Source organism: Atractosteus spatula, chromosome 5, assembly GCF_055471065.1.
Source record: "Atractosteus spatula isolate fAtrSpa1 chromosome 5, fAtrSpa1.hap1, whole genome shotgun sequence".
Classification (NCBI taxonomy): Eukaryota; Metazoa; Chordata; class Actinopteri; order Semionotiformes; family Lepisosteidae; genus Atractosteus; species Atractosteus spatula.
The window spans coordinates 2,665,044-2,687,713 of record NC_142710.1 but is presented as its reverse complement, the minus strand read 5'-3'; the positions used below and the strand labels follow the sequence as shown (position 1 = coordinate 2,687,713).

The following is a 22,670-nucleotide window of genomic DNA, read 5'->3' as shown; positions in this document are numbered from 1 at the left end:
GATCAGTTTGTGGTTTCTTCACTTCTGACTCCCACCATATTGATGAAATGTGTGTTTGTGTGTGGGGGGGGGGGTTATTGCCGATTGCGAGAAACCTATTTTTTTTTAATCGGGCAGTCTCTCGGCAATTGTTGTGAAAGTCAGTCAGTCGAGCAGACAGACAGACAGAGCATCAGTCAGACACAGGATCAGACAGACAGAGGAACAGTCAGACACAGGATCAGACAGACAGAGGATCAGACAGACAGAGCATACGTCAGTCAGTCAGAAGATCAGAGACAGAGAAACAGTCAGGCAGTGGATCAGACAGGCAGTCAGTGGATCAAACAGACAGACAGTGGATCAGACAGACAGTCAGTGAATCAGACAGACAGTCAGAGGATCAGACAGTCAGTGGATCAGACAGATAGTCAGTGGATCAGACAGACAAAGGATCAGACAGTCAGTCAGTGGATCAGACAGACAGTCAGAGGATCAGACAGGCAGTCAGTGGATCAGACAGACAAAGGATCAGATAGTCAGTCAGTGGATCAGACAGGCAGTCAGTGGATCAGACAGACAGTCAGAGGATCAGACAGACAGTCAGTGGATCAGTCAAAGGATCACTCGGGTCTGTCCAGCTGTCCTGTTTGAAGCAGAGCAAAGAGAGAAAGTTGACGAGCTAAACGAAAGGTAAGATATCGCTTGCGCCAGCGAAGTCGCGGTGAGACTTGTGTTCCCTTTGTGTCCTGTCGCTGTCTGAGACGAGCTCCTCTCCTCTCTGATGTCCATGGCTGTCTGGGCTAGACCTGGAAGATGTACTCATTTTAGAGAGAAGCCACAGAGATCAAGTGTCCTTTAACACAGAGTGGTTGCTCTGCTTTGTGGAAGTAGAAGTCTTTAGAAGGTTTGTTGAATTTTTATAATCTCTCAAGTCTTTAAGTCTTGATATCATTTTTATGAATCTCCTGTGAAACATGTTCAGTGCAACAGGCAGGCAGTCAGAAGCAGCCGCTTGAGTTAGAGCTGAGTGGAGGAATGAGAAGCCTCTCTCTCTTGAAGTGGGTTACGGGCAGATTCTTTCCCACGCACTGATTTACTCAGTATCAGCAGTGAAACAGGAACCACAGGAACTATGTGGTGTTAAAACCATAGAAACCATAGAGGCACTTCTTTACACAGAGGGTGGCGGGGGTGGGGAACAAGCTGCCGGTACCCTGGTTTCTCTCCAGACACAGCTGGGTGAGATCCTGCAGTCAGGTCAGGAGGCTCTTTACATAGAGTGTGGTGGGGGTGGGGAACAAGCTGCCCAGCCAATTCAATTCAATCAATCAATCAATCAATCAGACCATCCATCATTTGAAAGCTCAGACAGGGCGTGACGACACATCTTCTCCACACGCAGTTTAATGAGATGAACAAGTGGGTTCCATGGTTTCAGGGCAGGGGGCAGACGAGACGTTTGTCTTTGACAGTCTCTGTTTTTGTCTTCCCCATCCGAAAGACATCGACAAGATGTGTAGAAACGCATGAAATGGTGAAATCCCTCTTTGAGCAATCCGGTCTCATGCAACTTCTTAGGCACTGGGCTCTGTCTATATAGGTGGCTTTGCAAGGGTCTGAGGTCTGTTAGACAACCAGGACTTGCAAGATCTTTAAGAGCTTCAGCAAGGCCCTCGGAGTCTCTGCTCGAGCTTTCTGCTGTTTGACCAGCTTGACCTGTTATTGGCCTAGGTGAGTCTTTGAGCTACACTCAGAATTTCGTCGTTTATTGATCTTTAATCCACTGGGATCAGAGTTTACTCACTGATTGATCTTTGATCCACTCTGATCGGGATCACACATCTCTTATCAGCTTTTGGTCCACACTCATCCGTATTTCAGTATTGATTGATTTTGTTCAGAGTCTCGGCACTTATCAATCTTTGATCCACCCCGAGAAGGATCTCGTCATCTCTCGGGCACTGCTCAGCCCTGATCAAGATCCCGTCCTTCATCAATCAATCAAACTCCACGCCGATCGGCCACCTGATCACGCAGATCAAGGTTATTCCCGCATGGGCAGGCTGTGTGAGACGTTGCAGCAGAGCCACGGTCCTCTCTGACGGTCTCACGTCGTCATATTGCGCCTGTGTGGACACAGACTGATTGACGGCTGTTGACGGAGGGGGCTGCAGGGTGAGCAGACGGTCACCCCTCTCAGGATCTCCTTTCCCTCTCCCATCCTTCACTCCATCTGCTCCTCCGTGAAGCTGAAAGACGTGTCTCCGTACTAGGAGACAGACGGGCAGCGCGATGTGGTGCAGTGCTCAGCGTTGCCGGGGCCCTGGGGTGCTGTCTGTGTGGAGTTTGCACGGTCTCCTCCCGGGTTCCTTCCACAGTCCGAAGACAAGCTGGTTCTGGGATACTTGGCCCTGGTGCGGGTGTGGGTGTGTGTCTCTGTCTGCTCCGTGGCGGACTGGCATCCCATCCGGGGTGTACCCTGCCCTTCTGCCCACTGCCTGCTGAGATAGGCTCGACCTCCCCCACCGCGATGCTGAGCTGGGCAAGACGCTAAGAAAACGGGCAGGAACCAGAGCTCTCGGGCTTGACCGCTAGTGGCGCAACCCGCAGCAGGAGAGCTGCGTTGGCGTCTAATCAGGGAAGGGCTCATGGTGGGACGAGACCAGGGCGACGCCAAGGCCCGGAAGCACCAGCTGCTGCATCTGGCCCTGCGCGTCGGTGTCGTAACAGGTTGCACGGGGGGTCTGAGGAAACCGGCGCGCGAGTTCCCAAAAGCTGAAGTGTTTCTGAGCATTTTGTAATGTCAGCGGCTTGGCTTTCCCTGCTTTACATAACACGGTGTGGCAAACTGCTGTGTGCTGAAACATCCTCTGTAACAGCCCTCTGTGTGAAGCAAGGCTCTGCTGTAAAGAGCTCCCACTGATCAAGAGTCAAAGAAAAAACAACCCCTTGATTTTGTTGCTATTGGCCGCAGTGCAGTGTTAATGTACTGGAGTGTCCAGTCAGTCAGTGTGTCTGTATGAACCCCTCTCTCTCAGTGCAGTGTTAATGTACTGGAGTGTCCAGTCAGTCAGTGTGTCTGTATGAACCCCTCTCTCTCAGTGCTGTGTTAATGTACTGGAGTGTCCAGTCAGTCAGTGTGTCTGTATGAACCCCTCTCTCTCAGTGCAGTGTTAATGTACTGGAGTGTCCAGTCAGTCAGTGTGTCTGTATGAACCCCTCTCTCTCAGTGCAGTGTTAATGTACTGGAGGGTCCAGTCAGTGTGTCTGTATGAACCCCTCTCTCTCAGTGCTGTGTTAATGTACTGGAGTGTCCAGTCAGTCAGTGTGTCTGTATGAACCCCTCTCTCTCAGTGCAGTGTTAATGTACTGGAGTGTCCAGTCAGTCAGTGTGTCTGTATGAACCCCTCTCTCTCAGTGCAGTGTTAATGTACTGGAGTGTCCAGTCAGTCAGTGTGTCTGTATGAACCCCTCTCTCTCTCAGTGCAGTGTTAATGTACTGGAGTGTCCAGTCAGTCAGTGTGTCTGTATGAACCCCTCTCTCTCAGTGCAGCAGACTCCTGGAGAAAGGCACTATGATGGATGTGAAGACTGCAACAGCCCCTCCTGGTTCTGAGCTGCAGCAGCAGCCTGGTGTGAGCTCAGGTCCTCCTGCTCCTTTGTATGATGCTCCTCCTCCCTACCTGCCCCCTCCATACCCCACAGGTACGGTGGCACCAGTCCCTCCAGTCCCACAGCCTGTGAATCAGCAGGATCACAGCAACAGCTGAGCCGATCCAGTGAGGAGAACTGGGATCTAGTCCCGATCTGGTCTGTACTGCTATGGATAACGGTGTCCCAGTTCGCTACACGTTAAACATTCATCTTAACTGTCTTCAGTAGATATCTAATTAAAGGTCGTTGTCTTCCTCTTTGGTATAGTGTCTGTATACTCTCATACCCCGGTTTCGCGCCTAATTCGCTCCTGAAAATCTGTTCGGAAGGCGGGAGATCGTAAATTGACAATAAATTATTTGTTTTGGGGAAAATGCCACCCCATTCCGAACCGAAGACAAGTTCACTCCAAAACCTCCCTATAGCTGTGAAATAATTGATATCATATTTAAATCTTTCATTCTTTCGTAATCGATCGCTATCCAAGCGATCGGCTAGAACGATGTGCATACTGTTGTGGGCTAGGACGCTAGAGAATCTTTTTTCTCTTCCTGAAGACCCCACAATAAACAGCAGCTACAAAACAAACACACCAGAGCACTTTGAAAAGGAGCTTTCGCTGCGGCCGTAAAGAAGGCGCTGCGGCCTCACGGCGCCCGCGCAGAGACGGGCAGCTGTTCGGCGGCGCTGAATCCAGATGTTCGCCGAAGGGTCTCTGCCAAAAATCGGTCGCTTTCGAACTCCGAAGTTCGGAGTAGCGAAGCTCCGTCCCCATAACGAATCGCAAGGTACGAATCCTTTATGTTCAGACGAGCGACAATTCGTCCACCGAACGCTGTGATACCGGGGTGTGAGTGTATTTCGGATAAGAGCAGACTGTATTGTCACCTGAGGGGATTTTTTTATGGATACCCAGCACTTCTGTACATTTAAATAGAATGCAAACAAAAAAACATTGCACATGGTTCTATTACAAAAAATGAAAAAAACATTGCACATTTAAAGCCTAAACATGGTCAGTTGTCGTCACAGCGGCCTTTTGTCCCTGTTTCTCCGTGGTCGTCCGCGAGATGCGGGTTTCTCTCTCAGTGCGGTGTGAATATGATCTTTCTGAATTTCCCACTCTCTTTCCTACAGCCATCTCTTATGCACCCGCTGGGCCTTACCCAGCCCCTCCCACAGTAGCTGCGATGGTGCCCCCCCCTCCGGGAGAGATAGGGTTCAAGGTGTCAGAACAGCTCCCTCCAGTGGACAGCGAAGGTAAGTGCAGCCATTTTAATTCACCTTGGATGAGATGAGAACAGATCACTTTATTAGCCCTATACAATCTCTTGCATTAGGAATTTGTCTTTTCGTAGACCCCAGCTTGCTCTCCATGAGACACACAGACAGGGAGAGAAGCTGGGGGTCAGAGCGCAGGGTCAGCCATTTATACAGCTCCCCTGGAGCAGCTGGGGTTAAGGGCCTTGCTCAGGGGCACAACAGAGTAGGATTCCTCTGCCAGCCGCAGGATTCGAACCGGCAACCTCCCAGCCACAGCCACACCGTAAATAATATACACCTATATAGCACTTGGGGACTCCCCTCCACCACCACCAGTGTGTAGCCCCACCTGGATGATGCTCCAGTCCGCTCACACACTCCAGCTCTCAGTGGGGAGGAGAGCAGAGTGCTGAGGCCAGTTCAGAGAGGGGGGGTTATTAGGAGGCCGTGATTGGAAAAGGCCAGGGGTGATTGCCTCATTTTGATATTAGAAATGTTTGGAAAAGGGATGCCCAGTGTATTTTATGCAAACCATTTGACATCCAATTATTCAGTAACCCAAATCGGCCTTTTAGGAATCACTACTGGATCTGGTTCTTAGTTTGGCCCTTTGGAAAATCATGCAATGTTTCCAAGATCAGTCAGGCTGTCCTCTCCATGGCCGTGATGGTGGTGATGATGATGATGATGGATGCATGAACTCCTTCACCAGAGAGGCGCCTCAGGCCTTCTGCAACGCAGCCTGAAGGCTGAGCTCACCCGGTAGAGCAGGAGACGCTCCATCTCAGGGGCTGGGACGTGATCTGCATGTCGCGTGATCGCCTTTCTCCAATCGGGGGCCGGATGGCCTCGTCTTGTCTCGTCTCTCCTTCCCATGAGCACTTGAGCAGGGCTAGGGGCGGCTGATGTCTGAACGTCTCCCTCTCTCTCCTCCGTGGGCGCGCAGCTCCGGCGCCGTGCGAGACGAGCATGCCCGTGGGCTGCGTGGAGCTGGTGGTGAGCGCCTTTGACGACAAGAACGTCCGCAGGGCCTTCATCAGGAAGGTGAGCTGCCTCTCCACCTGTCCTCTTCCTCAGAGCCACGCCGAAGTGATGTCACTTCCTCTCTCCTTGAGCGGTGTGAGAATCATCTCCTTCTCTTTCCCAAACACCTGACCAGCCCAGGACAGCGCCCACTGAGTGCCCAGCCTGGCGCTGATGTGTCTCTTGAATGTTCATGCTTTCTGTCCAAGTGTTCAGTGTGCTGAAAGTCTCTCTTTCTGCAGGTGTTCAGTGTGCTGGCTGTCTGTCTCTCTGTCCAGGTGTTCAGTGTGCTGGCAGTCTCTCTCTCTGTACAGGTGTTCAGTGTGCTGACTGTGCTGTATCTCTCTCTCTGACTCCAGGTGTTCAGTGTGCTGACTGTGCTGTATCTCTCTCTGACTCCAAGTGATCAGTGTGCTGACTGTGCTGTATCTCTCTCTGACTCCAAGTAATCAGTGTGCTGACTGCACTGTATCTCTCTCTCTGGCTCCAGGTGTTCAGTGTGCTGACTGCGCTGTATCTCTCTCTCTGACTCCAGGTGTTCTGTGTGCTGACTGCGCTGTATCTCTCTCTGACTCCAGGTGATCAATGTGCTGACTGCGCTGTATCTCTCTCTCTGGCTCCAGGTGTTCAGTGTGCTGACTGCGCTGTATCTCTCTCTCTGACTCCAGGTGTTCAGTGTGCTGACTGTGCTGTATCTCTCTCTGACTCCAGGTGTTCTGTGTGCTGACTGTGCTGTATCTCTCTCTGACTCCAGGTGTTCAGTGTGCTGACTGCGCTGTATCTCTCTCTGACTCCAGGTGATCAGTGTGCTGACTGAGCTGTATCTCTCTCTCTGGCTACAGGTGTTCAGTGTGCTGACTGTGCTGTATCTCTCTCTCTGGCTCCAGGTGTTCTGTGTGCTGACCATACAGTTGCTGGTGACCTTCAGCATCGTGTGCCTGTTCACCTTCTGGCAGGGGCTGAAGCAGGCCGTGCAGAAGAACCTGTGGATCTACCTCAGCTCCTACATCATCTTTGTGATCGTGGCCCTCGCCCTGGAGTTCTGTGGCTCCATCCGCAGGAGGCACCCCTGGAACCTCATCGCACTGGTGCGCAGAGCGAGAGCAGGGCCAGTCGGCTCCCCCTTCCCCCCCCGTCATGATCGTTACAAAACGCAGTGCTGCCATCCAGGGGAAAAAAATCCTGAGTTATCTCATAATGACGAGGAAATGACGGCGTTATTATGAGATAGTACATCATTGCGTACTTCATGCGATCATGAGGCGATAGCACAACTGTCATACAGCACGTCCATCATGATTAGCTGACTTTCAGTTTGAAGCAGTACATCCCGGTCTGTCTTCAGGACACCTGTGAGCGTCCCCATGGTTATAATTGTGTTATAACGTTTCATTTTGAATGAACCCCAGGGGAAAGTCAGTCCGGACACATCCTGCTGGGCGCTGGACACTGTCCCCGACACTACACCCACAGCTCCAGTCCGTACACTCAAATGATCCGCGCGTCTCGTCAAAGAAGAGAGAATGGTTCTCAGGATTGTTTTTTGGTTTCCTCGGCGATGCGCTGCAGTCGATCGCGGGCTTCTCCAATACACCACTGCTTCCTGCCCGTTCCGAGAGCGGAGACAGAGCAGCGTGAGCGTGTTCCTGCTCCAGCGCGGCCCAGGCTGGATCGGGAGCAGGGCTCAGTACCCTCGTGTCCTCTCTCGCAGGGCACGGTGACCCTCAGCCTCTCCTACATGGTGGGCACAGTGGCCTCCTTCCACGACACCACGGCCGTGCTCATCGCCATGGGCTCCACGCTGGCCATCGCCTTCGCCGTCATCAGCTTCTCGGCGCAGGTAGGGACTGCAGCCCGCACCGCGCCGCACTGCGCCCACCCCCGGCCCCCGGCCCTGAGCGCTGTCGCCCGTGTCTCCGCAGACGCGGGTCGACTTCACCTACTGCAACGGCCTGCTCCTGGTGCTGGCGGTAGACCTGGTCATGTTCGGCTTCTTCTGCTGCTTCTTCTACTCCAGCGTGCTGCAGGTGCTGTACGGCAGCCTGGGCGCCCTGCTCTTCTCGCTGGTAAGGACCAACTCGCCCGCCCATGCCTGTGTTCCTGTCCTAAACCCCCCTCCCTCTGTGCAGTGTTAATGTACTGGAGTGTCCAGTCAGTCAGTGTGTCTGTATTAACCCCTCTCTCTCTCAGTGCAGTGTTCATGTACTGTAGTGTCCAGTCAGTCATGGTTATCCCCTCTCCCTCTGTCTCAGTTCCTGGCAGTGGACAGTCAGCTGGTGCTTGGAAGACAGAAATACGCCCTGAGTGCAGAGGAGTACGTCTTCGCTGCCCTAATCCTCTACCTGGACATCATCATGGTCTTCCTGTACCTGCTGATTCTGCTGGGCGGCAGCTCCAACAACTAACACACAGGATACACACACATACTGCATATACAACCACTGGACAAAATACCAGCCTCCCCTTTCTCTGTGCTCTATCTGCTGCTCTCTGTCCTCTGTCCTCTATCTGCTGTCCTCTGTCCTCAGTCTGCTTTCCTCTGCCCTCTGTGCTCTGTCCTCAGTCTGCTGTTCCCTGCCCTCCTCCCAACTGTGAAGTCCCAGCAGTCCCAGCACCCCACTTCCCAGTGGCACTGTTAACGTCCGGCCCCTGACAAGAAATAAAGTTGGTTTCTGCTTCCACAGTGTGGCCTTCGTTTTTATTCTGCCCCCCCCCGACGAGCTCAGCACTGCAGCTGTGAGGGAGGTGGGACTTCAACCACGGGGCTCGTTAGGTGCCTAGCGAGCTTCTGGTAACACTTAATCACGCTTAAGTAATCATTTGCCCAGCCGACCGAAGTCACCCACTCGGAATCTGAGCAAGTAAATGACGACAGACTTCTTAACAAAAAGATTTATTTGCAACATCTGAAAGGAAGGCACAGTAAACTTCTCACACACGCACAGCCACACAGCGCTGTTAAGCTTGAAGTGCAGCCACTGGCCACAGCAGCCCCGCGTGACGTCAACACCACCGACTCCACCCTGACAGCTTCTCTTCGGGTAACACCGGGTAACAAGTACAAAAGGAAAAATGAAAGCGTGGGCCGCGACGACGAAGAAGAGGAAAGACGAAAACGGGCCGTTTGAGTCGATCCCCTTTACAAGACAGCGTTTTTGCCCCCCCCCCTGGGGGGCAGGTCTTTGGCTCCCTTTTTGGGTCTCTCTCCAATTCAGGCGCGTCCGCAGTGCCCAGACTGTCCCGGGACAGGACCCTCTGTCCCTCTTGTGTCCGTCTCTTCCGCACCTACGCTGCCTCCAGAGCTCCTGCTTTCTTGGGTAGTGTCTCCGAACTTATTTTCCGACGGACTTTCAGATGAATTCGGAGCGCGTTCTGCATCGTGAAGGCACACTGCCCCCACCCCTCACCTCCTCCATCTCCCCCGGTGTGCCCCCCCCCAGTGTCAGCTCGGAGTTCTGCCAGATTTCTTGCCGCCGCACGGACGGCGGCGTCTCACCACGGCGAGGGGTAGTTGAAGCGCACCCGGAGGAGGAACCTCATGCGCACCTGGTTGGGGTCGTAGACGACGAACTCGTTGTAGAGCAGGGTGTAGCCCTGCTCGTTGACCACCCCCGTCCGGACGGCCGGGCCCAGGGGCACGCCGACCCCGTCGCTGCTGGGACAGGGGGGAATAGTACAACAGTAAGAAGCAGAAGCAGAAGAAGAACAAGAATAAGCGGAACAAGTAGAAGAAGAACAAGAAGAATGCAGAAAAAAGGGAGAAGAACAAGAATAAGCAGAACAAGATGAAGGAAAACAAAAAGAAGCAGAAGAAGAAGAGGAACATGAAAAAGAAGAATGAGAAAGAACAAGAGAGGACGCAGAACAAAAACAAGCAGAAAAAGAACAAGAACGAGAAACTATTTGATACTGTAAGACTTGCGGACGGCCAGAGATGTGGTGATAAATAAGCGTTAATTAAAAAACAAGGACCGGCCCCTCAGGAAAGCCCTGCGCCAGCGGGAGCCCTGCTCCTGTCCCCAGACAGGGGGCGCTGTCCAGCAGTCTTTCCACACCTCCAGCTTCTCCGCACCAAAGGAGAGGCCTTAGCTCCAACCCAGCCGTTCATGACTTCAATTAGGTCAGCACGGGCCGACGCAAAAAGCTGCTGCTGTGCAGCTCTACACCACAGCTACGACTGCTGAGGAGGCGATCCACCAGAGCGGTTCCTGTTCGTGAGGGTGAGCTGCCGAGACAGGAACTCGCCACACCTCACAGCCACACACGCAGTCGGTACCAGTCCTGCCCCTGCTGGTACAGCGGCCGCCGCTACTGCACACCGCAAGGCAGAGGATGCGCCACCACCACTGAAGGAGCGAGCCGGCGCGGGACTCACAGCGCCACGGCATTCCTGGGGTCCGGCGCGGTCTGGCCCAAGCCCTTAGTACTGTGCTTTCCGGGTGGCAGCTTGTCCGCGTTGTAATCGGCGTGGAGCAGCTCATTACAGTCCCCCAGGGCGACCTGTAGCGGCGTCGACACAGGACACTGCCGTCAGATACCCACGCCTCGCTCGTATTCCCGGTTCCCGGCTTGGCGGGATCACTCCGGGAACAACTGGAATGGACTTGAATCAATGACATGACTTGCTTCTTTCCTCATCGTCCCCAGATAGCACGCATGCGCGCACTCTCACGTTGCTCAAAAACAAGTGGGCATGCACCTGCACACTCATAGTGCTCAAACACACGTGTACACTCACAGTGCTCAAACACATGTGGGTTCGCATACGCACACTCACAGTTCTCAAACACACGTGGGCACGCACACGCACACTCACAGTTCTCAAACACACGTGCGCACACATACTCACAGTGCTCAAACACACACGGGCACGCACACGCACACTCACAAGTCTCAAACACACATGGGCACGCACATGCACACTCAGTGCTCAAACACACGTGCGCACACACACTCAGTGCTCAAACACACGTGCACACACACTCACAGCGCTCAAACACATGTAGGCACACACACGCACACTCACAGTGCTCAAACACACATGCGTGTGCACACACACACAGTGCTCAAACACAAGTGGGCACACTCACAGTGCACAAATATACGTGGGCACGCTCACGCACACTCACAGTGCTCAAACACGCGTGGGCATGCACACGCACACTCACAGTGCTCAAACACACGTGCGCGTGCACACGCACACTCGCAGTGCTCAAACACACGTGCGCGTGCACACGCACACTCGCAGTGCTCAAACACACGTGCGCGTGCACACGCACACTCACAGTGCTCAAATGCACGTGCGCACACATACACAAAAACGTGAGCCATGCTTTGACCATCCTGGGATGCTCCTGCCATCGGCGTACCTCACTGAGCAGCAGCAGTCCTGTGCTGTTCTTCTGGTTGGCAAAACAGTAGTTCGCACTTTTAGACGACATGTCCGCAAAGTAGATTCCTTTCCCAAACTAGCCAGAAGAAGAGGGAGAGAGAGGAAGGAGCAAGATTAACACACACTGACGTCTACTGGATTGACTGCTTTCAGCGTCGGGAGTTATTAACCATTATCATAATCAAATCCCTGTTGAGACATGTGTGTACAGAACAGTCTGAACCACAATGGGCTTCACTTCACTGGACTGGGCTAGACTGCAAGAACTTCATCAGACTCCAACTCACACAGATACACTGAGACAGACTCATTCCTGTCTCAGTGACTCATACAAATCCAGCGTCAGTATCTCTCCCAGACGGACAGAGCCAGTGTCTCTCGCAGATGGACAGTGCCAGTCTCTGTCTCTTACCATGTACCCAGTGACTGGTGCCTCTGGTGGAGCCACTCTCAGCCCCTTATTCAGAATCCCGACCCAGTTTGAGAGACGGGAGCCATGCCACAGCAGAGTCCTGGGGGAAATCAATCAATCAATCAATCAATCAATCAATACAGCCTCACAGGACTGGCTCCACTTCATTTTCCACTGAGATGTGTAGTCAAAGGGGTGGTAAGGTGCGCAGAGAAAGAGACAGTTAAGACTCGGGGACACACAGTGACTCGCAAAGACACACAGGAACACGCAGAGACTCACGGAGACTCACAGAGTCTCACGGAGTCTCAATGACATTCACAGAGACTCATGGAAACTCAGTGACATTCACAGAGACTCATGGAGACACACAGTGACTCACGGGGACACACGGGGACTCAGTCAGACTCAGAGACACGGATGCAGACATGGAAAAGAGGCCGAGGCACTCGCAGAAGGAGACTACCTGTTGTGCAGGTGTGAGCAGAAGGCCTCTTCCTCCCCCTTCCTGTTCACAGTGAAGATGTCCAGCACGGTCATGGTGTAGTCGCTGTGAGTGGAGGCATGGGTGGACTGCAAGTAGCGCTCCAGCAGCTGAGGGGAGGGGAAGAGAGAGAGGGAGAGTGACAGATTGGAAGCGGGAGCAGACTCAGAGCCAGTGTAGAGGACTGACCAAAACCTGCACCACATGGACCAAGAGGAGGGCGAGACGGAGAAGCTGGAGTGCCGGAGACCAGGCTGTGAGAGGGGCGCTTCCAGAGCTGTCAGACACAGAGAGGCACAGCGCCGGCACACAGACCTGGTATTCCTGGGAACTGGGCTCCACGGGCTCCAGCTCACAGCACAGGGTGTGGTACTGCCTGTCCAGGGGGTGTTCATCACCACTCGCACTGGACTGGACCATCTTCACCGCGATCTGGATATCACTGAGGGCCTGACAGAGAGAGAGAGATGTACACTCCTCACTGAGAGACAGGCTCATCATACCCCTGACTGACTGAACGCCAGGTCTGCTCTTAGCCAGTGAGACTCTCTCTGCACACACAGTGCGATTACACACACACACAGGGAGAGAGATGTACACTCCTCACTGAGAGACAGGCTCATCACACCCCTGACTTGACTGAACGCCAGGTCGGCTCTGAGCCAGTGAGACTCCCTCTGCACACACAGTACGATTACACAGAGAGAGAGAGAGATATACACTCCTCACTGAGAGACAGGCTCATCATACCCCTGACTGACAAAACGCCACGTCTGCTCTGAGCCAGTGAGACCCCCACTGATACAGACGCGTGCACACTCACCTCCAGCAGAGCGATCTTCTCCTTTAGCTCCTGCTCAGAGCGAATGAGGGGTGGGGTGCGTAACCTGAACACAGACAAGGAGAGGGACAGTGAGCAGAGCAAGATGTGATGAGAGATACAAGATGTAGTTTTTCCTGCTGCTCTCAACACAAACTTGCACCACCAAGCCATTTCTCTACTTCAAAATGTCCTTCCGAGTCCCTGCAAATGTCACATTCAGGAAAGAAATGCCGAACATAAATACGACCATATACACTTTAAAACAGTCCAGATGCTCTGAAATGTCACAAACTCTTTCTGCAAACACTCCACGTGACAATATCATAATAATAAAATTCCTTACGCTTGATAAGAGCTTTTCTATATCAGCCTCTCTCCTTCAACACCCACAGAGTATATCAGTCCCATTCACACCCAGATTGCACTGCAGAAAAGTGCTGCCGTGTGCAGCAGTAATCTGCTCCATGCAGTTCTCTTGTGGCTTCTATCAAGATATCAAGAGGCATGTTAGAACAGAGTGATAGCATACTGCAGCACCTGGTTCTGTAGGGAAACAGTGTTTCTATTACAGCGCTGTGTCACAACAGCGCTCTACTGTGCACTATAAGTGCACGTCTTGTGCACAGTGTGCACGACAGTGTGTACGCAGCAGGGTGTGCTGGTATGTGGGGTGTATTTACCCAAAGTCATGTGGAATGCGGGTGTAAAAGGTATTGCAGGCCTCCAACAGCTCCTTGCTTGTCTTCTTCTTGTTCAGGCATTCCTCGATTCTCTTCAGGGCCTCATAGCCCCCCTTGATCTGCTGTGGTGTCAGTTTCCCTGGGTTCAAACACACAGGCAGGGTGTTAACTCAGGCGTTGGGATTCTCCACACGCCGACACCTGTTTCTGTACTGATTCCAAAGTGTTCTGTCACTCAGTGCAGTGTTAATGTACTGGAGTGTCCAGTCAGTCAGTGTGTCTGTATTAACCCCTCTCTCTCAGTGCAGTGTTAATGTACTGGAGTGTCCAGTCAGTCAGTGTGTCTGTATGAACCCCTCTCTCTCAGTGCAGTGTTAATGTACTGGAGTGTCCAGTCAGTGTGTCTGTATGAACCCCTCTCTCTCAGTGCAGTGTTAATGTACTGGAGTGTACAGTCATTCTCTCTCTGCCCCTAATGTCTTTCTCTCTCACCCAGTGGTGCCTTCTTGGTGTCAAACTTCATCTCCAGCACACACTCCTCCATGGCCTTCAGGTCACAGATCAGCTCCAGGAGGGCCTGAACTCTCTGGTCCAGCTTAGATTCCGGACGCTTGGGCTGGGTGGCTAATTGAGCCCCAGGCTTCTCCTCCTCCTGGGGAAGAGAAGGAATGAAAGGAGAGGTAAAGTGGGGCGGTGGGTACTGAATGCGTTAGCTATGGTCTGAAGGGAGAGAGACTGTGTCACAGGTATTAAAGAGGAACTGGAGTCCTAATTTCTCTGACCGGTTATTAAATCTCGGTATCGAAATAAATTCACTGACAGTATTGCAAAATTTGACAAATTTCTAATTAAACACAAAAATTGAGAATTTAATGAAAGTACTGTGTGGTCGCCATGTTGTCGCAAACCACTGGTCTCGCCATAGGCGAGAGCGAGAGTTTGTGAACTGTGTGACTAGATGTGACCCTTCCTGCTCACTAGTCACTGTCATGACTAATGTGCTGTGATGGGCGAGCAAGTAAGTGCAGATTGTGCAGCAGACATTTCACTGCAGAAATGTTCCAGAGTTAACAAGTAAGTAGTATATGTGGGCAAGCCTGCTTGTTTACAGCGTTACAGGGCCACTTCGCCTCACCTGAGGTTCTGTTGCCTCATTTGGAAGAGCAGACAATTACAGCAATATGGTGCTGCACAGACCTGGAAATTCTGTCTATTTTGTGATGTAAATTGGAGATTTTACGTGTTACTACGTAGGTTTAACTTTCATTGTGGTTTGAGATGCGCTCATCAATGCCGATTCTTCGGAACCCCAAAGTGTAAAAATAGTGTTGGAGTTGGCCTTTAAATTTAAAGGGCTGTCATGAGCTGTTAAGGACAGGGTAAAGTTTGTGTGCGCACAGGGGGAGGAGGAGGAGATGGACGGACAGAGACAGACGGAGAGTCTTGCCTTCTCCTCGGTGCTGTAGTCCATGTGCACGATGTCGTATTTCCCCGCCACTTTCTCGAACCGGGAGCGGTCCTCCCACTCGTTCTTCGTCTTGTCGAAGAACCTGAGAGGATCACGAAAGAAGACACGAAACCAGAGGTGCACACTTATAAACAGTGACAGACCGTCAAGGACTCAGTAATTTTTTAACAGACAGTAGAAATTCAGGTTTGACTGTTTCTGTCACACCCACTCATACTGGAAGAGCTGGCTGTGTAATTCTCTCATCTCTCGTGGCTACAGACCCTATGACTGCACACAGTGGTGGACGAGACTCTCTCTGATCAGAGACGGACCGCTACAGAGTGAGGAGACTCTCTCTGATCAGAGACGGACCGCTACAGAGTGAGGAGACTCTCTCTGATCAGAGACGGACCGCTACAGAGTGAGGAGACTCTCTCTGATCAGAGACGGACCGCTACAGAGTGAGGAGACTCTCTCTGATCAGAGACGGACCGCTACAGAGTGAGGAGACTCTCTCTGATCAGAGACGGACCACTACAGAGTGTAGACTCTCTCTGATCAGAGACGGACCGCTACAGAGTGTAGACTCTCGTCGATCAGAGACGGACCGCTACAGAGTGAGGAGACTCTCTCTGATCAGAGACGGACCGCTACAGAGTGAGGAGACTCTCTCTGATCAGAGACGGACCGCTACAGAATAATGAGACACAAGCTCACTTTTTCTTGAAGACATCTTTAGCTTTGTTCAGGTCTCCTCCACATGACACCAGGCTGTTCTGTCCAGACTTCCCCACTGATGGAGACAGAGAAAGACACTCACAGTCACACATTGGATCTCACCTCCACACACACACAGTCACACACAGACTCTTACCTCCACACACACGCACGCACGCACGCACGCACGCACAGACTCTTACCTCCACACACACACACACACACACACACACACACACACACACAGACTCTTACCTCTACACACATAGACACACATTGGACCTTACCTCTACACACACAGACACACACAGGCTGGTACCTCTACACACACACACTCACAGTCACACACAGGCTGGTACCTCTACACACACACTCACAGTCACACACAGACTTTTACCTCTACACACACACTCACAGTCACACACAGGCTAGTACCTCTGCCCCATCTCATCCACACGCTGTAGACCTGCGGCCCGTCGTCCTGGAGCAGCTGGATCAGGTAGTACTTGTTGTTGTTGAACTGGACGTTTGTCTGTAACGTCGGGACAGCAGAACACGGGCCTGGTTAGTCTTGACTCCAGCCCGGAGGACAGACTGTCCGCCGGTCCGGCTCTCTTACCTGGTTCAGCATGACGTCATAGACATCCTCTCCCTCGCAGTACACATGAGCCTGGGGGGAAGGGAGAGTCCTGTCACTTCAATTCTCCCCGGAAAACATGGCAGGAAGCGCGTCCTCGCTCTGTGTGCAGGGAGCACCCTACCCTCCGTCTTCTCCCCACCGTTCACACACATACTTACACTCACACACTCTCACATACTCTCACATTCTCACTCTCACACTCTCTCACACTCTCACATGACACAAATGAACAAAGAGAAAGAGGAGGATGAGAAGATGGAGAAGGAGAGAAAGGGGAGGATGAGAAAGAGAGGAAAGAGGAGGATGAGAAGGAGAGAAAGAGGAGGTTGAGATGATGGAGGAGAGGAAAGAGGAGGTTGAGATGATGGAGAAGGAGAGAAAAGAGGAGGATGAGGAGATGAGAAGGAGGGACATTACCTTGCCCAGTTTGGCCTTGCACTCAGCGTCGACAGGAGCCCTCCCCTTGAACACCACTCTCTTCACCACCTCTGGGGGCACAGAGCACACAGCAGGGCTATGAGCAGAGTGATTCTTAACAGCACACGCCCCCCTCTCGCACACACGCCCTGCGTATGGCAACACGTCAGCGGGCTAGCAGAAACCATTTAAACACGAGGCTCTTCTTTACACAGAGGGTGGTGGGGGTGGGGGACAAGCTGCCCAGCATGCTGTTGAAGCTGATACCCTGGCTTCCTTCAGGAAACAGCTGGACGAGCTCCTCCAGTCAGTAAAGCACTAACAGACAAACATGCTAGAGGGGCTGACTGGCCTCCTCTCATGTGTGTTCTTCAATCCTTCCATTATCTAATTCTTTATCCAATTCAGTGTGAAGACACCTGTCCATTACAGAGCCCATCAAAGGACACACACACACACACCCTGGACAGGAAACCAGCCCATCACAGGACACACACACACACACACACACACACACACCTGGACAGGACACCAGCCCATCACAGGACACACACACACACACCCTGGACAGGACACCAGCCCATCACAGGACACACACACACACACACACACACACACACACACACACACACACACACACACACACCCACACCCTGGACAGGACACCAGCCCATCACAGGACACACACACACACCCTGGACAGGACACCAGCCCATCACAGGACACCAGTCCATTACAGAGCCCATCACAGGACACACACACCCTGGACGGGACACCAGCCCATCACAAGACACACACACACACCCACTCTGGACAGGACACCAGTCCATCACAGGACACACACACACCCACTCTGGACAGGACACCAGTCCATCACAGGACACACACACAAACACACTCACACCAGGGCCAGTTTTCCCAGAAGCCAGTTAACCCAACAGCATGTCTCTGGACTGTGGGAGGAGACCCACATGAACAAAGGGAGAACATACAAACTCCACACAGGCTGAACTGAACCCAGGGCTCAGAGTTGCGAGACAGAAATCCTACCCACTGCACAACTTTGCTGCCCAACCGAGAATTTTGGACAAAGCCTGCACACCGATGCAGTTACAAAAACGCTATGGAGCAAATGACAATATTGCTCATGGAGAAAACAGTTTCAACTTAAGAAAAACTCACGTTGTGACCAGTGTTCCTACACAATACTGACTGTGGCACAAGATACTCATACACAGAGACATGCCGACCCAGCTGGCAAAGAAAAATTACTAACACATCACTGCTCCAGTCATAACTCATGTGGACAAAACACACCACAGCCAACACATGGACGACTTACTGAATGAATGGGTTTTTATAGAATCTCTGGACCTGTCAATCACCTTTGCTGTCTGTGCTGTCATTGGAGCTGCTGGCCGCAGGCCCCACCTTCTGACTCCTCCCCCCAGCCCGGTCTCCCTTCCGTCTCTTTGCGATTGGCTGCTCCTCCTCTGGCTCCTCCTTCACAGTCTTTGCAGAGTCCCCGCCCCCGTCATCTCCATTAGCTGAAGGAGAGGCGCCGGTCAGATTACCAGTGTGTCCAGAGGGCACAGAGAGAGAGAGAGAGACAACGGGTCAGCACCTCCAGAGAAGAGAGGGTCTCCCAGGGAAATAGCTCCCTCATCGTGTCCTTACTTTTAATTTCTTTGTGGGACTCTTTTATCTACAGCGACCTATCCAGACTGACATCACTCACCTCGCTACCAAACACGCTTAGGTACAGACTAATTACATCAAGGGACCAGCTGCCTTAGTGAGGGCTTATTGGAGTCTGGCTACCTAATTACCCGTGCATTAAAAGAGCTAATTAACTGAGATGAGAATGAAGCAGGTGAAATAAACAATCTGTTCTCAAGACCGCAGACGCGATGGCAGGTAGATGATCTCAGGGGAAGATCTTCACAGAGAGGCACGTAAACAAAGAGAGACAAGGGGACGGAGGCAGGCAGAGAGACACAGAGACACAGACAGGAACACAGGCAGAGAGAGGGGTAAAGGTGCAGAGGTACAGTGGTAGAGAGAGACAGCCAAGCAGGTAGAAAGACAAAGAGAGACAGGCAGACAATTAGCTGACCAGGCTGTACTGAACGGACGGCTCTCTGGAATTTGGTGGTGCTGTTGATCTGGGTCATCTTCTTCAGGTCCACGGTGTACTTCCCAGAGCCCACCGGTACCGACACCGAGGCTCGGCCCGCCTGCGCTGCCAAGCCCAGCTTCGCGCACACAGCTGGTGAGTAGGGCTTCCAGCTGCCATTGTCATCCTGCCACTGCCACAGGCTCTCTGACAGAGAGAGAGCAGAGTCACACACTGCCACAGGCTCTCTGACAGAGAGAGAGCAGAGTCACACACTGCCACAGGCTCTCTGACAGAGAGAGAACAGTCACACACTGCCACAGGCTCTCCGACAGAGAGAGCAGAGACACACTGCCACAGGCTCTCAGACAGAGAGAGAGCACAGTCACACACTGCCACAGGCTCTCCGACAGAGAGAGAGCACAGTCACACACTGCCACAGGCTCTCCGACAGAGAGAGAGCACAGTCACACACTGCCACAGGCTCTCCGACAGAGAGAGAGCACAGTCACACACTGCCACAGGCTCTCCGACAGAGAGAGCACAGTCACACACTGCCACAGGCTCTCCGACAGAGAGAGAGCACAGTCACACACTGCCACAGGCTCTCCGACAGAGAGAGAGCACAGTCACACACTGCCACACGCTCTCCGACAGAGAGAGCAGAGACACACACTGCCACACGCTCTCCGACAGAGAGAGCAGAGACACACACTGCCACACGCTCTCCGACAGAGAGAGCACAGTCACACACTGCCACAGGCTCTCCGACAGAGAGAGAGCACAGTCACACACTGCCACAGGCTCTCCGACAGAGAGAGAGCACAGTCACACACTGCCACAGGCTCTCCGACAGAGAGAGAGCACAGTCACACACTGCCACACGCTCTCTGACAGAGAGAGCAGAGACACACACTGCCACACGCTCTCCGACAGAGAGAGCACAGTCACACACTGCCACAGGCTCTCCGACAGAGAGAGAGCACAGTCACACACTGCCACAGGCTCTCCGACAGAGAGAGAGCACAGTCACACACTGCCACACGCTCTCCGATAGAGAGAGCAGAGACACACACTGCCACAGGCTCTCTGACAGAGAGAGCACAGTCACACACTGCCACAGGCTCTCCGACAGAGAGAGAGCACAGTCACACACTGCCACAGGCTCTCCGACAGAGAGAGCAGAGACACACACTGCCACAGGCTCTCTGACAGAGAGAGCACAGTCACACACTGCCACAGGCTCTCCGACAGAGAGAGAGCACAGTCACACACTGCCACACGCGCTCCGACAGAGAGAGCAGAGACACACACTGCCACAGGCTCTCCGACAGAGAGAGAGCACAGTCACACACTGCCACACGCTCTCCGACAGAGAGAGAGCACAGTCACACACTGCCACACGCTCTCCGACAGAGAGAGAGCACAGTCACACACTGCCACAGGCTCTCCGACAGAGAGAGCACAGTCACACACTGCCACAGGCTCTCCTACAGAGAGAGCAGAGACACACACTGCCACACGCTCTCCGACAGAGAGAGCACAGTCACACACTGCCACACGCTCTCCGACAGAGAGAGAGCACAGTCACACACTGCCACAGGCTCTCCGACAGAGAGAGAGCACAGTCACACACTGCCACACGCTCTCCGACAGAGAGAGAGCACAGTCACACACTGCCACAGGCTCTCCGACAGAGAGAGAGCACAGTCACACACTGCCACACGCTCTCCGACAGAGAGAGCAGAGACACACACTGCCACACGCTCTCCGACAGAGAGAGCAGGGGGGAATGACACTGGCCGACACGCCCTCAGTGGGAACGACACGGGACCCGATGCAGCCCACGGTGCTGTACAGGTCCGCTTGATTTACACGCCAGGCAGCACACCCCCTCTCAACGAGGGCTGCTCTCCAGCGGCCGAGACCGATCGCAAATCCCACGGCACGAATGCGACCGTGCCTCGCCGCCAGAGCTGGAGGATAATTGGCAGCAAAGCCCCGATCGGCAAACCGAGAGCACGGAGCCGCAGAGTGGCGGAGAGACAGCCGGGAGGCGCCGTGTTTCTCCGGTCGGTCAGCGCCCCCACCTCTTCGGCGTGTGGTCCCTGACGGGTGTACACGCGTGTTCTTTCAGTCTGTTTCCTCTGCCGTGGGGGGCTCTAACAGGACAGCCCCCCCGTAAAACAAAACGGTCTCTGTTTCGCGAACTACCTGGTTTCTGCTCAGTCTGGGCTGTTTCTTCTGCTGAAACCTCAGTCCTGTTACGGCTTCCTCGGGTCCGGGGCATGATAACACAAAAAATATATGTGTGTGTGTGTTACCAGGTGCCTGGAGTTGGGGAGTTTCGGTGTTGTTATGTAGTTAACGGATAGGGTGGCAGTCGGCGCAGTAACTCTTTGCAGCTCTCTTGTTGCTCTGACCTACAGGAAGCGCGCGCGCGCGGGCGCCCTCCACTCGTCCTCGCCATTGGTCGACGTCGCTGTCAATCAGACTCGGTGGAGGTTCTCCTTGGCTGACATGAGCGAGGGCGGGACAAAGAGGCAGGGGTGTGCGTGTGTAAGCCCCGCCCCGGTGGACTACAATGGTTTCCCTGGGTTCGTGTGCTGAGGGCGGGCGCAGTGACACAACCGGCCGTTTCACTTAAAAGGATGAGAGCGGTGCTTTTCGCATTGGCCTGCGGGGAATTTTAATGGTTGGCTTGGTTAAATTTACTGGTGAATGCTTCTTTCTTGACTGCCAGGGACACGCGTGGGCTGAGGTGGACGTCTTAACGGGCTTTTCGGCCGGCTCTCTGGGGACTGGCTCTGCGTGGGGCCGGTTAGCTCAGTTGGTTAGAGCGTGGTGCTAATAACGCCAAGGTCGCGGGTTCGATCCCCGTACGGGCCAGCGGGTCTTTTTGTTGTTATGCCCCCCGAACCATTTCACGTCGTGCACGCTCTTTACTTTAGCGTTGTACCTTTCTCTTTACAGCAACGCTGGAAACGAAACAAAAACAAAATAAAGTTTCCCCCTTGTCTTTCTTCCGAAGATGAAGTGCGTTTCAGACTGCGAGCGGGAGACCGTTCAAGCGGGCCGTGTCGCCTGCGGTCTGGACCCTGTGACCTCGCCGCGCTGCAGCTCTTCAGCGTTGAGGTTCACCGCCGCTCACACCGCGGAAGTGAATAGTGCGCACCTGACATGGCTCTGGAGAAAGGAGCAAAAGACAACAAAACACCCGCTGGCCCGTACGGGGATCGAACCCGCGACCTTGGCGTTATTAGCACCACGCTCTAACCAACTGAGCTAACCGGCCCCACGCAGAGCCAGTCCCCAGAGAGCCGGCCGAAAAGCCCGTTAAGACGTCAGCCCACGCGTGTCCCTGGCAGTCAAGAAAGAAGCATTCACCAGCAAATTTAACCCAGCCAACCATTAAAATTCCCCGCAGGCCAATGCGAAAAGCACCGCTCTCATCCTTTTAAGTGAAACGGCCGGTTGTGTCACTGCGCCCGCCCTCAGCACACGAACCCAGGGAAACCATTGTAGTCCACCGGGGCGGGGCTTACACACGCACACCCCTGCCTCTTTGTCCCGCCCTCGCTCATGTCAGCCAATGAGAGCACACGCACACACACCGG

At 53.3% G+C, this 22,670-nt stretch overlaps 2 protein-coding genes and 2 non-coding genes across 10 annotated transcripts; 2 read left to right on the top strand and 2 right to left on the bottom strand.

Moving 5' to 3' along the window:
• Positions 1–197: 197 nt before the first annotated feature.
• Positions 198–8,568, top strand: LOC148833330 (protein lifeguard 1). Of its 6 annotated transcripts, none has more exons than XM_088917119.1 (8): positions 198–672; positions 3,536–3,687; positions 4,774–4,896; positions 5,846–5,943; positions 6,810–7,010; positions 7,634–7,762; positions 7,845–7,988; positions 8,175–8,568. In XM_088917119.1, the coding sequence occupies exons 2-8, from the start codon at positions 3,558–3,560 to the stop codon at positions 8,325–8,327; spliced, it is 978 nt and encodes a 325-aa protein (XP_088773245.1). In that variant the 5' UTR covers positions 198–672; positions 3,536–3,557; the 3' UTR covers positions 8,328–8,568. The 6 variants fall into 6 exon arrangements, with proteins under 6 accessions (XP_088773245.1, XP_088773244.1, XP_088773248.1 ...); XM_088917118.1 differs by having other exon boundaries at positions 3,531–3,687; XM_088917121.1 differs by lacking the exon at positions 198–672 and adding an exon at positions 1,627–1,713.
• Positions 8,569–8,799: 231 nt separating this feature from the next.
• Positions 8,800–21,477, bottom strand: parp2 (poly (ADP-ribose) polymerase 2). Of its 2 annotated transcripts, none has more exons than XM_088916316.1 (17): positions 21,268–21,477; positions 19,054–19,260; positions 18,323–18,484; positions 16,938–17,008; positions 16,500–16,550; positions 16,316–16,412; positions 15,881–15,956; positions 15,161–15,263; positions 14,206–14,365; positions 13,714–13,852; positions 13,034–13,097; positions 12,526–12,660; positions 12,193–12,320; positions 11,727–11,826; positions 11,292–11,390; positions 10,298–10,422; positions 8,800–9,577 (listed from the first exon to the last, which is right to left on the bottom strand). In XM_088916316.1, the coding sequence occupies exons 1-17, from the start codon at positions 21,341–21,343 to the stop codon at positions 9,415–9,417; spliced, it is 1,956 nt and encodes a 651-aa protein (XP_088772442.1). In that variant the 5' UTR covers positions 21,344–21,477; the 3' UTR covers positions 8,800–9,414. The 2 variants fall into 2 exon arrangements, with proteins under 2 accessions (XP_088772442.1, XP_088772443.1); XM_088916317.1 differs by having other exon boundaries at positions 8,800–9,574; positions 21,268–21,474.
• A 391-nt stretch (positions 21,478–21,868) lies between these two features.
• On the top strand, positions 21,869–21,942 carry trnai-aau (transfer RNA isoleucine (anticodon AAU)). The gene has a single exon. It is a non-coding gene; the product is annotated as a tRNA-Ile (tRNA).
• A 332-nt stretch (positions 21,943–22,274) lies between these two features.
• Positions 22,275–22,348, bottom strand: trnai-aau (transfer RNA isoleucine (anticodon AAU)). Its single transcript has one exon. It is a non-coding gene; the product is annotated as a tRNA-Ile (tRNA).
• Between the last annotated feature and the right edge of the window lie 322 nt (positions 22,349–22,670).

Excerpts from the sequence above, each read along its gene's own strand:
- LOC148833330 (XM_088917119.1), top strand. The coding sequence starts at position 3,558 with ATGATGGATGTGAAGACTGCAACAGCCCCTCCTGGTTCTGAGCTGCAG. Across the intron at positions 3,688-4,773 it reads GCCCCCTCCATACCCCACAG|CCATCTCTTATGCACCCGCT; the intron begins GTACGGTGGCAC and ends TCTTTCCTACAG. Across the intron at positions 5,944-6,809 it reads GCAGGGCCTTCATCAGGAAG|GTGTTCTGTGTGCTGACCAT; the intron begins GTGAGCTGCCTC and ends CTCTGGCTCCAG.
- parp2 (XM_088916316.1), bottom strand. The coding sequence starts at position 21,343 with ATGCCCCGGACCCGAGGAAGCCGTAACAGGACTGAGGTTTCAGCAGAA. Across the intron at positions 15,264-15,880 it reads AAAGATGTCTTCAAGAAAAA|GTTCTTCGACAAGACGAAGA; the intron begins GTGAGCTTGTGT and ends TGATCCTCTCAG. Across the intron at positions 13,098-13,713 it reads CGCATTCCACATGACTTTGG|GTTACGCACCCCACCCCTCA; the intron begins GTAAATACACCC and ends GTCTGTGTTCAG.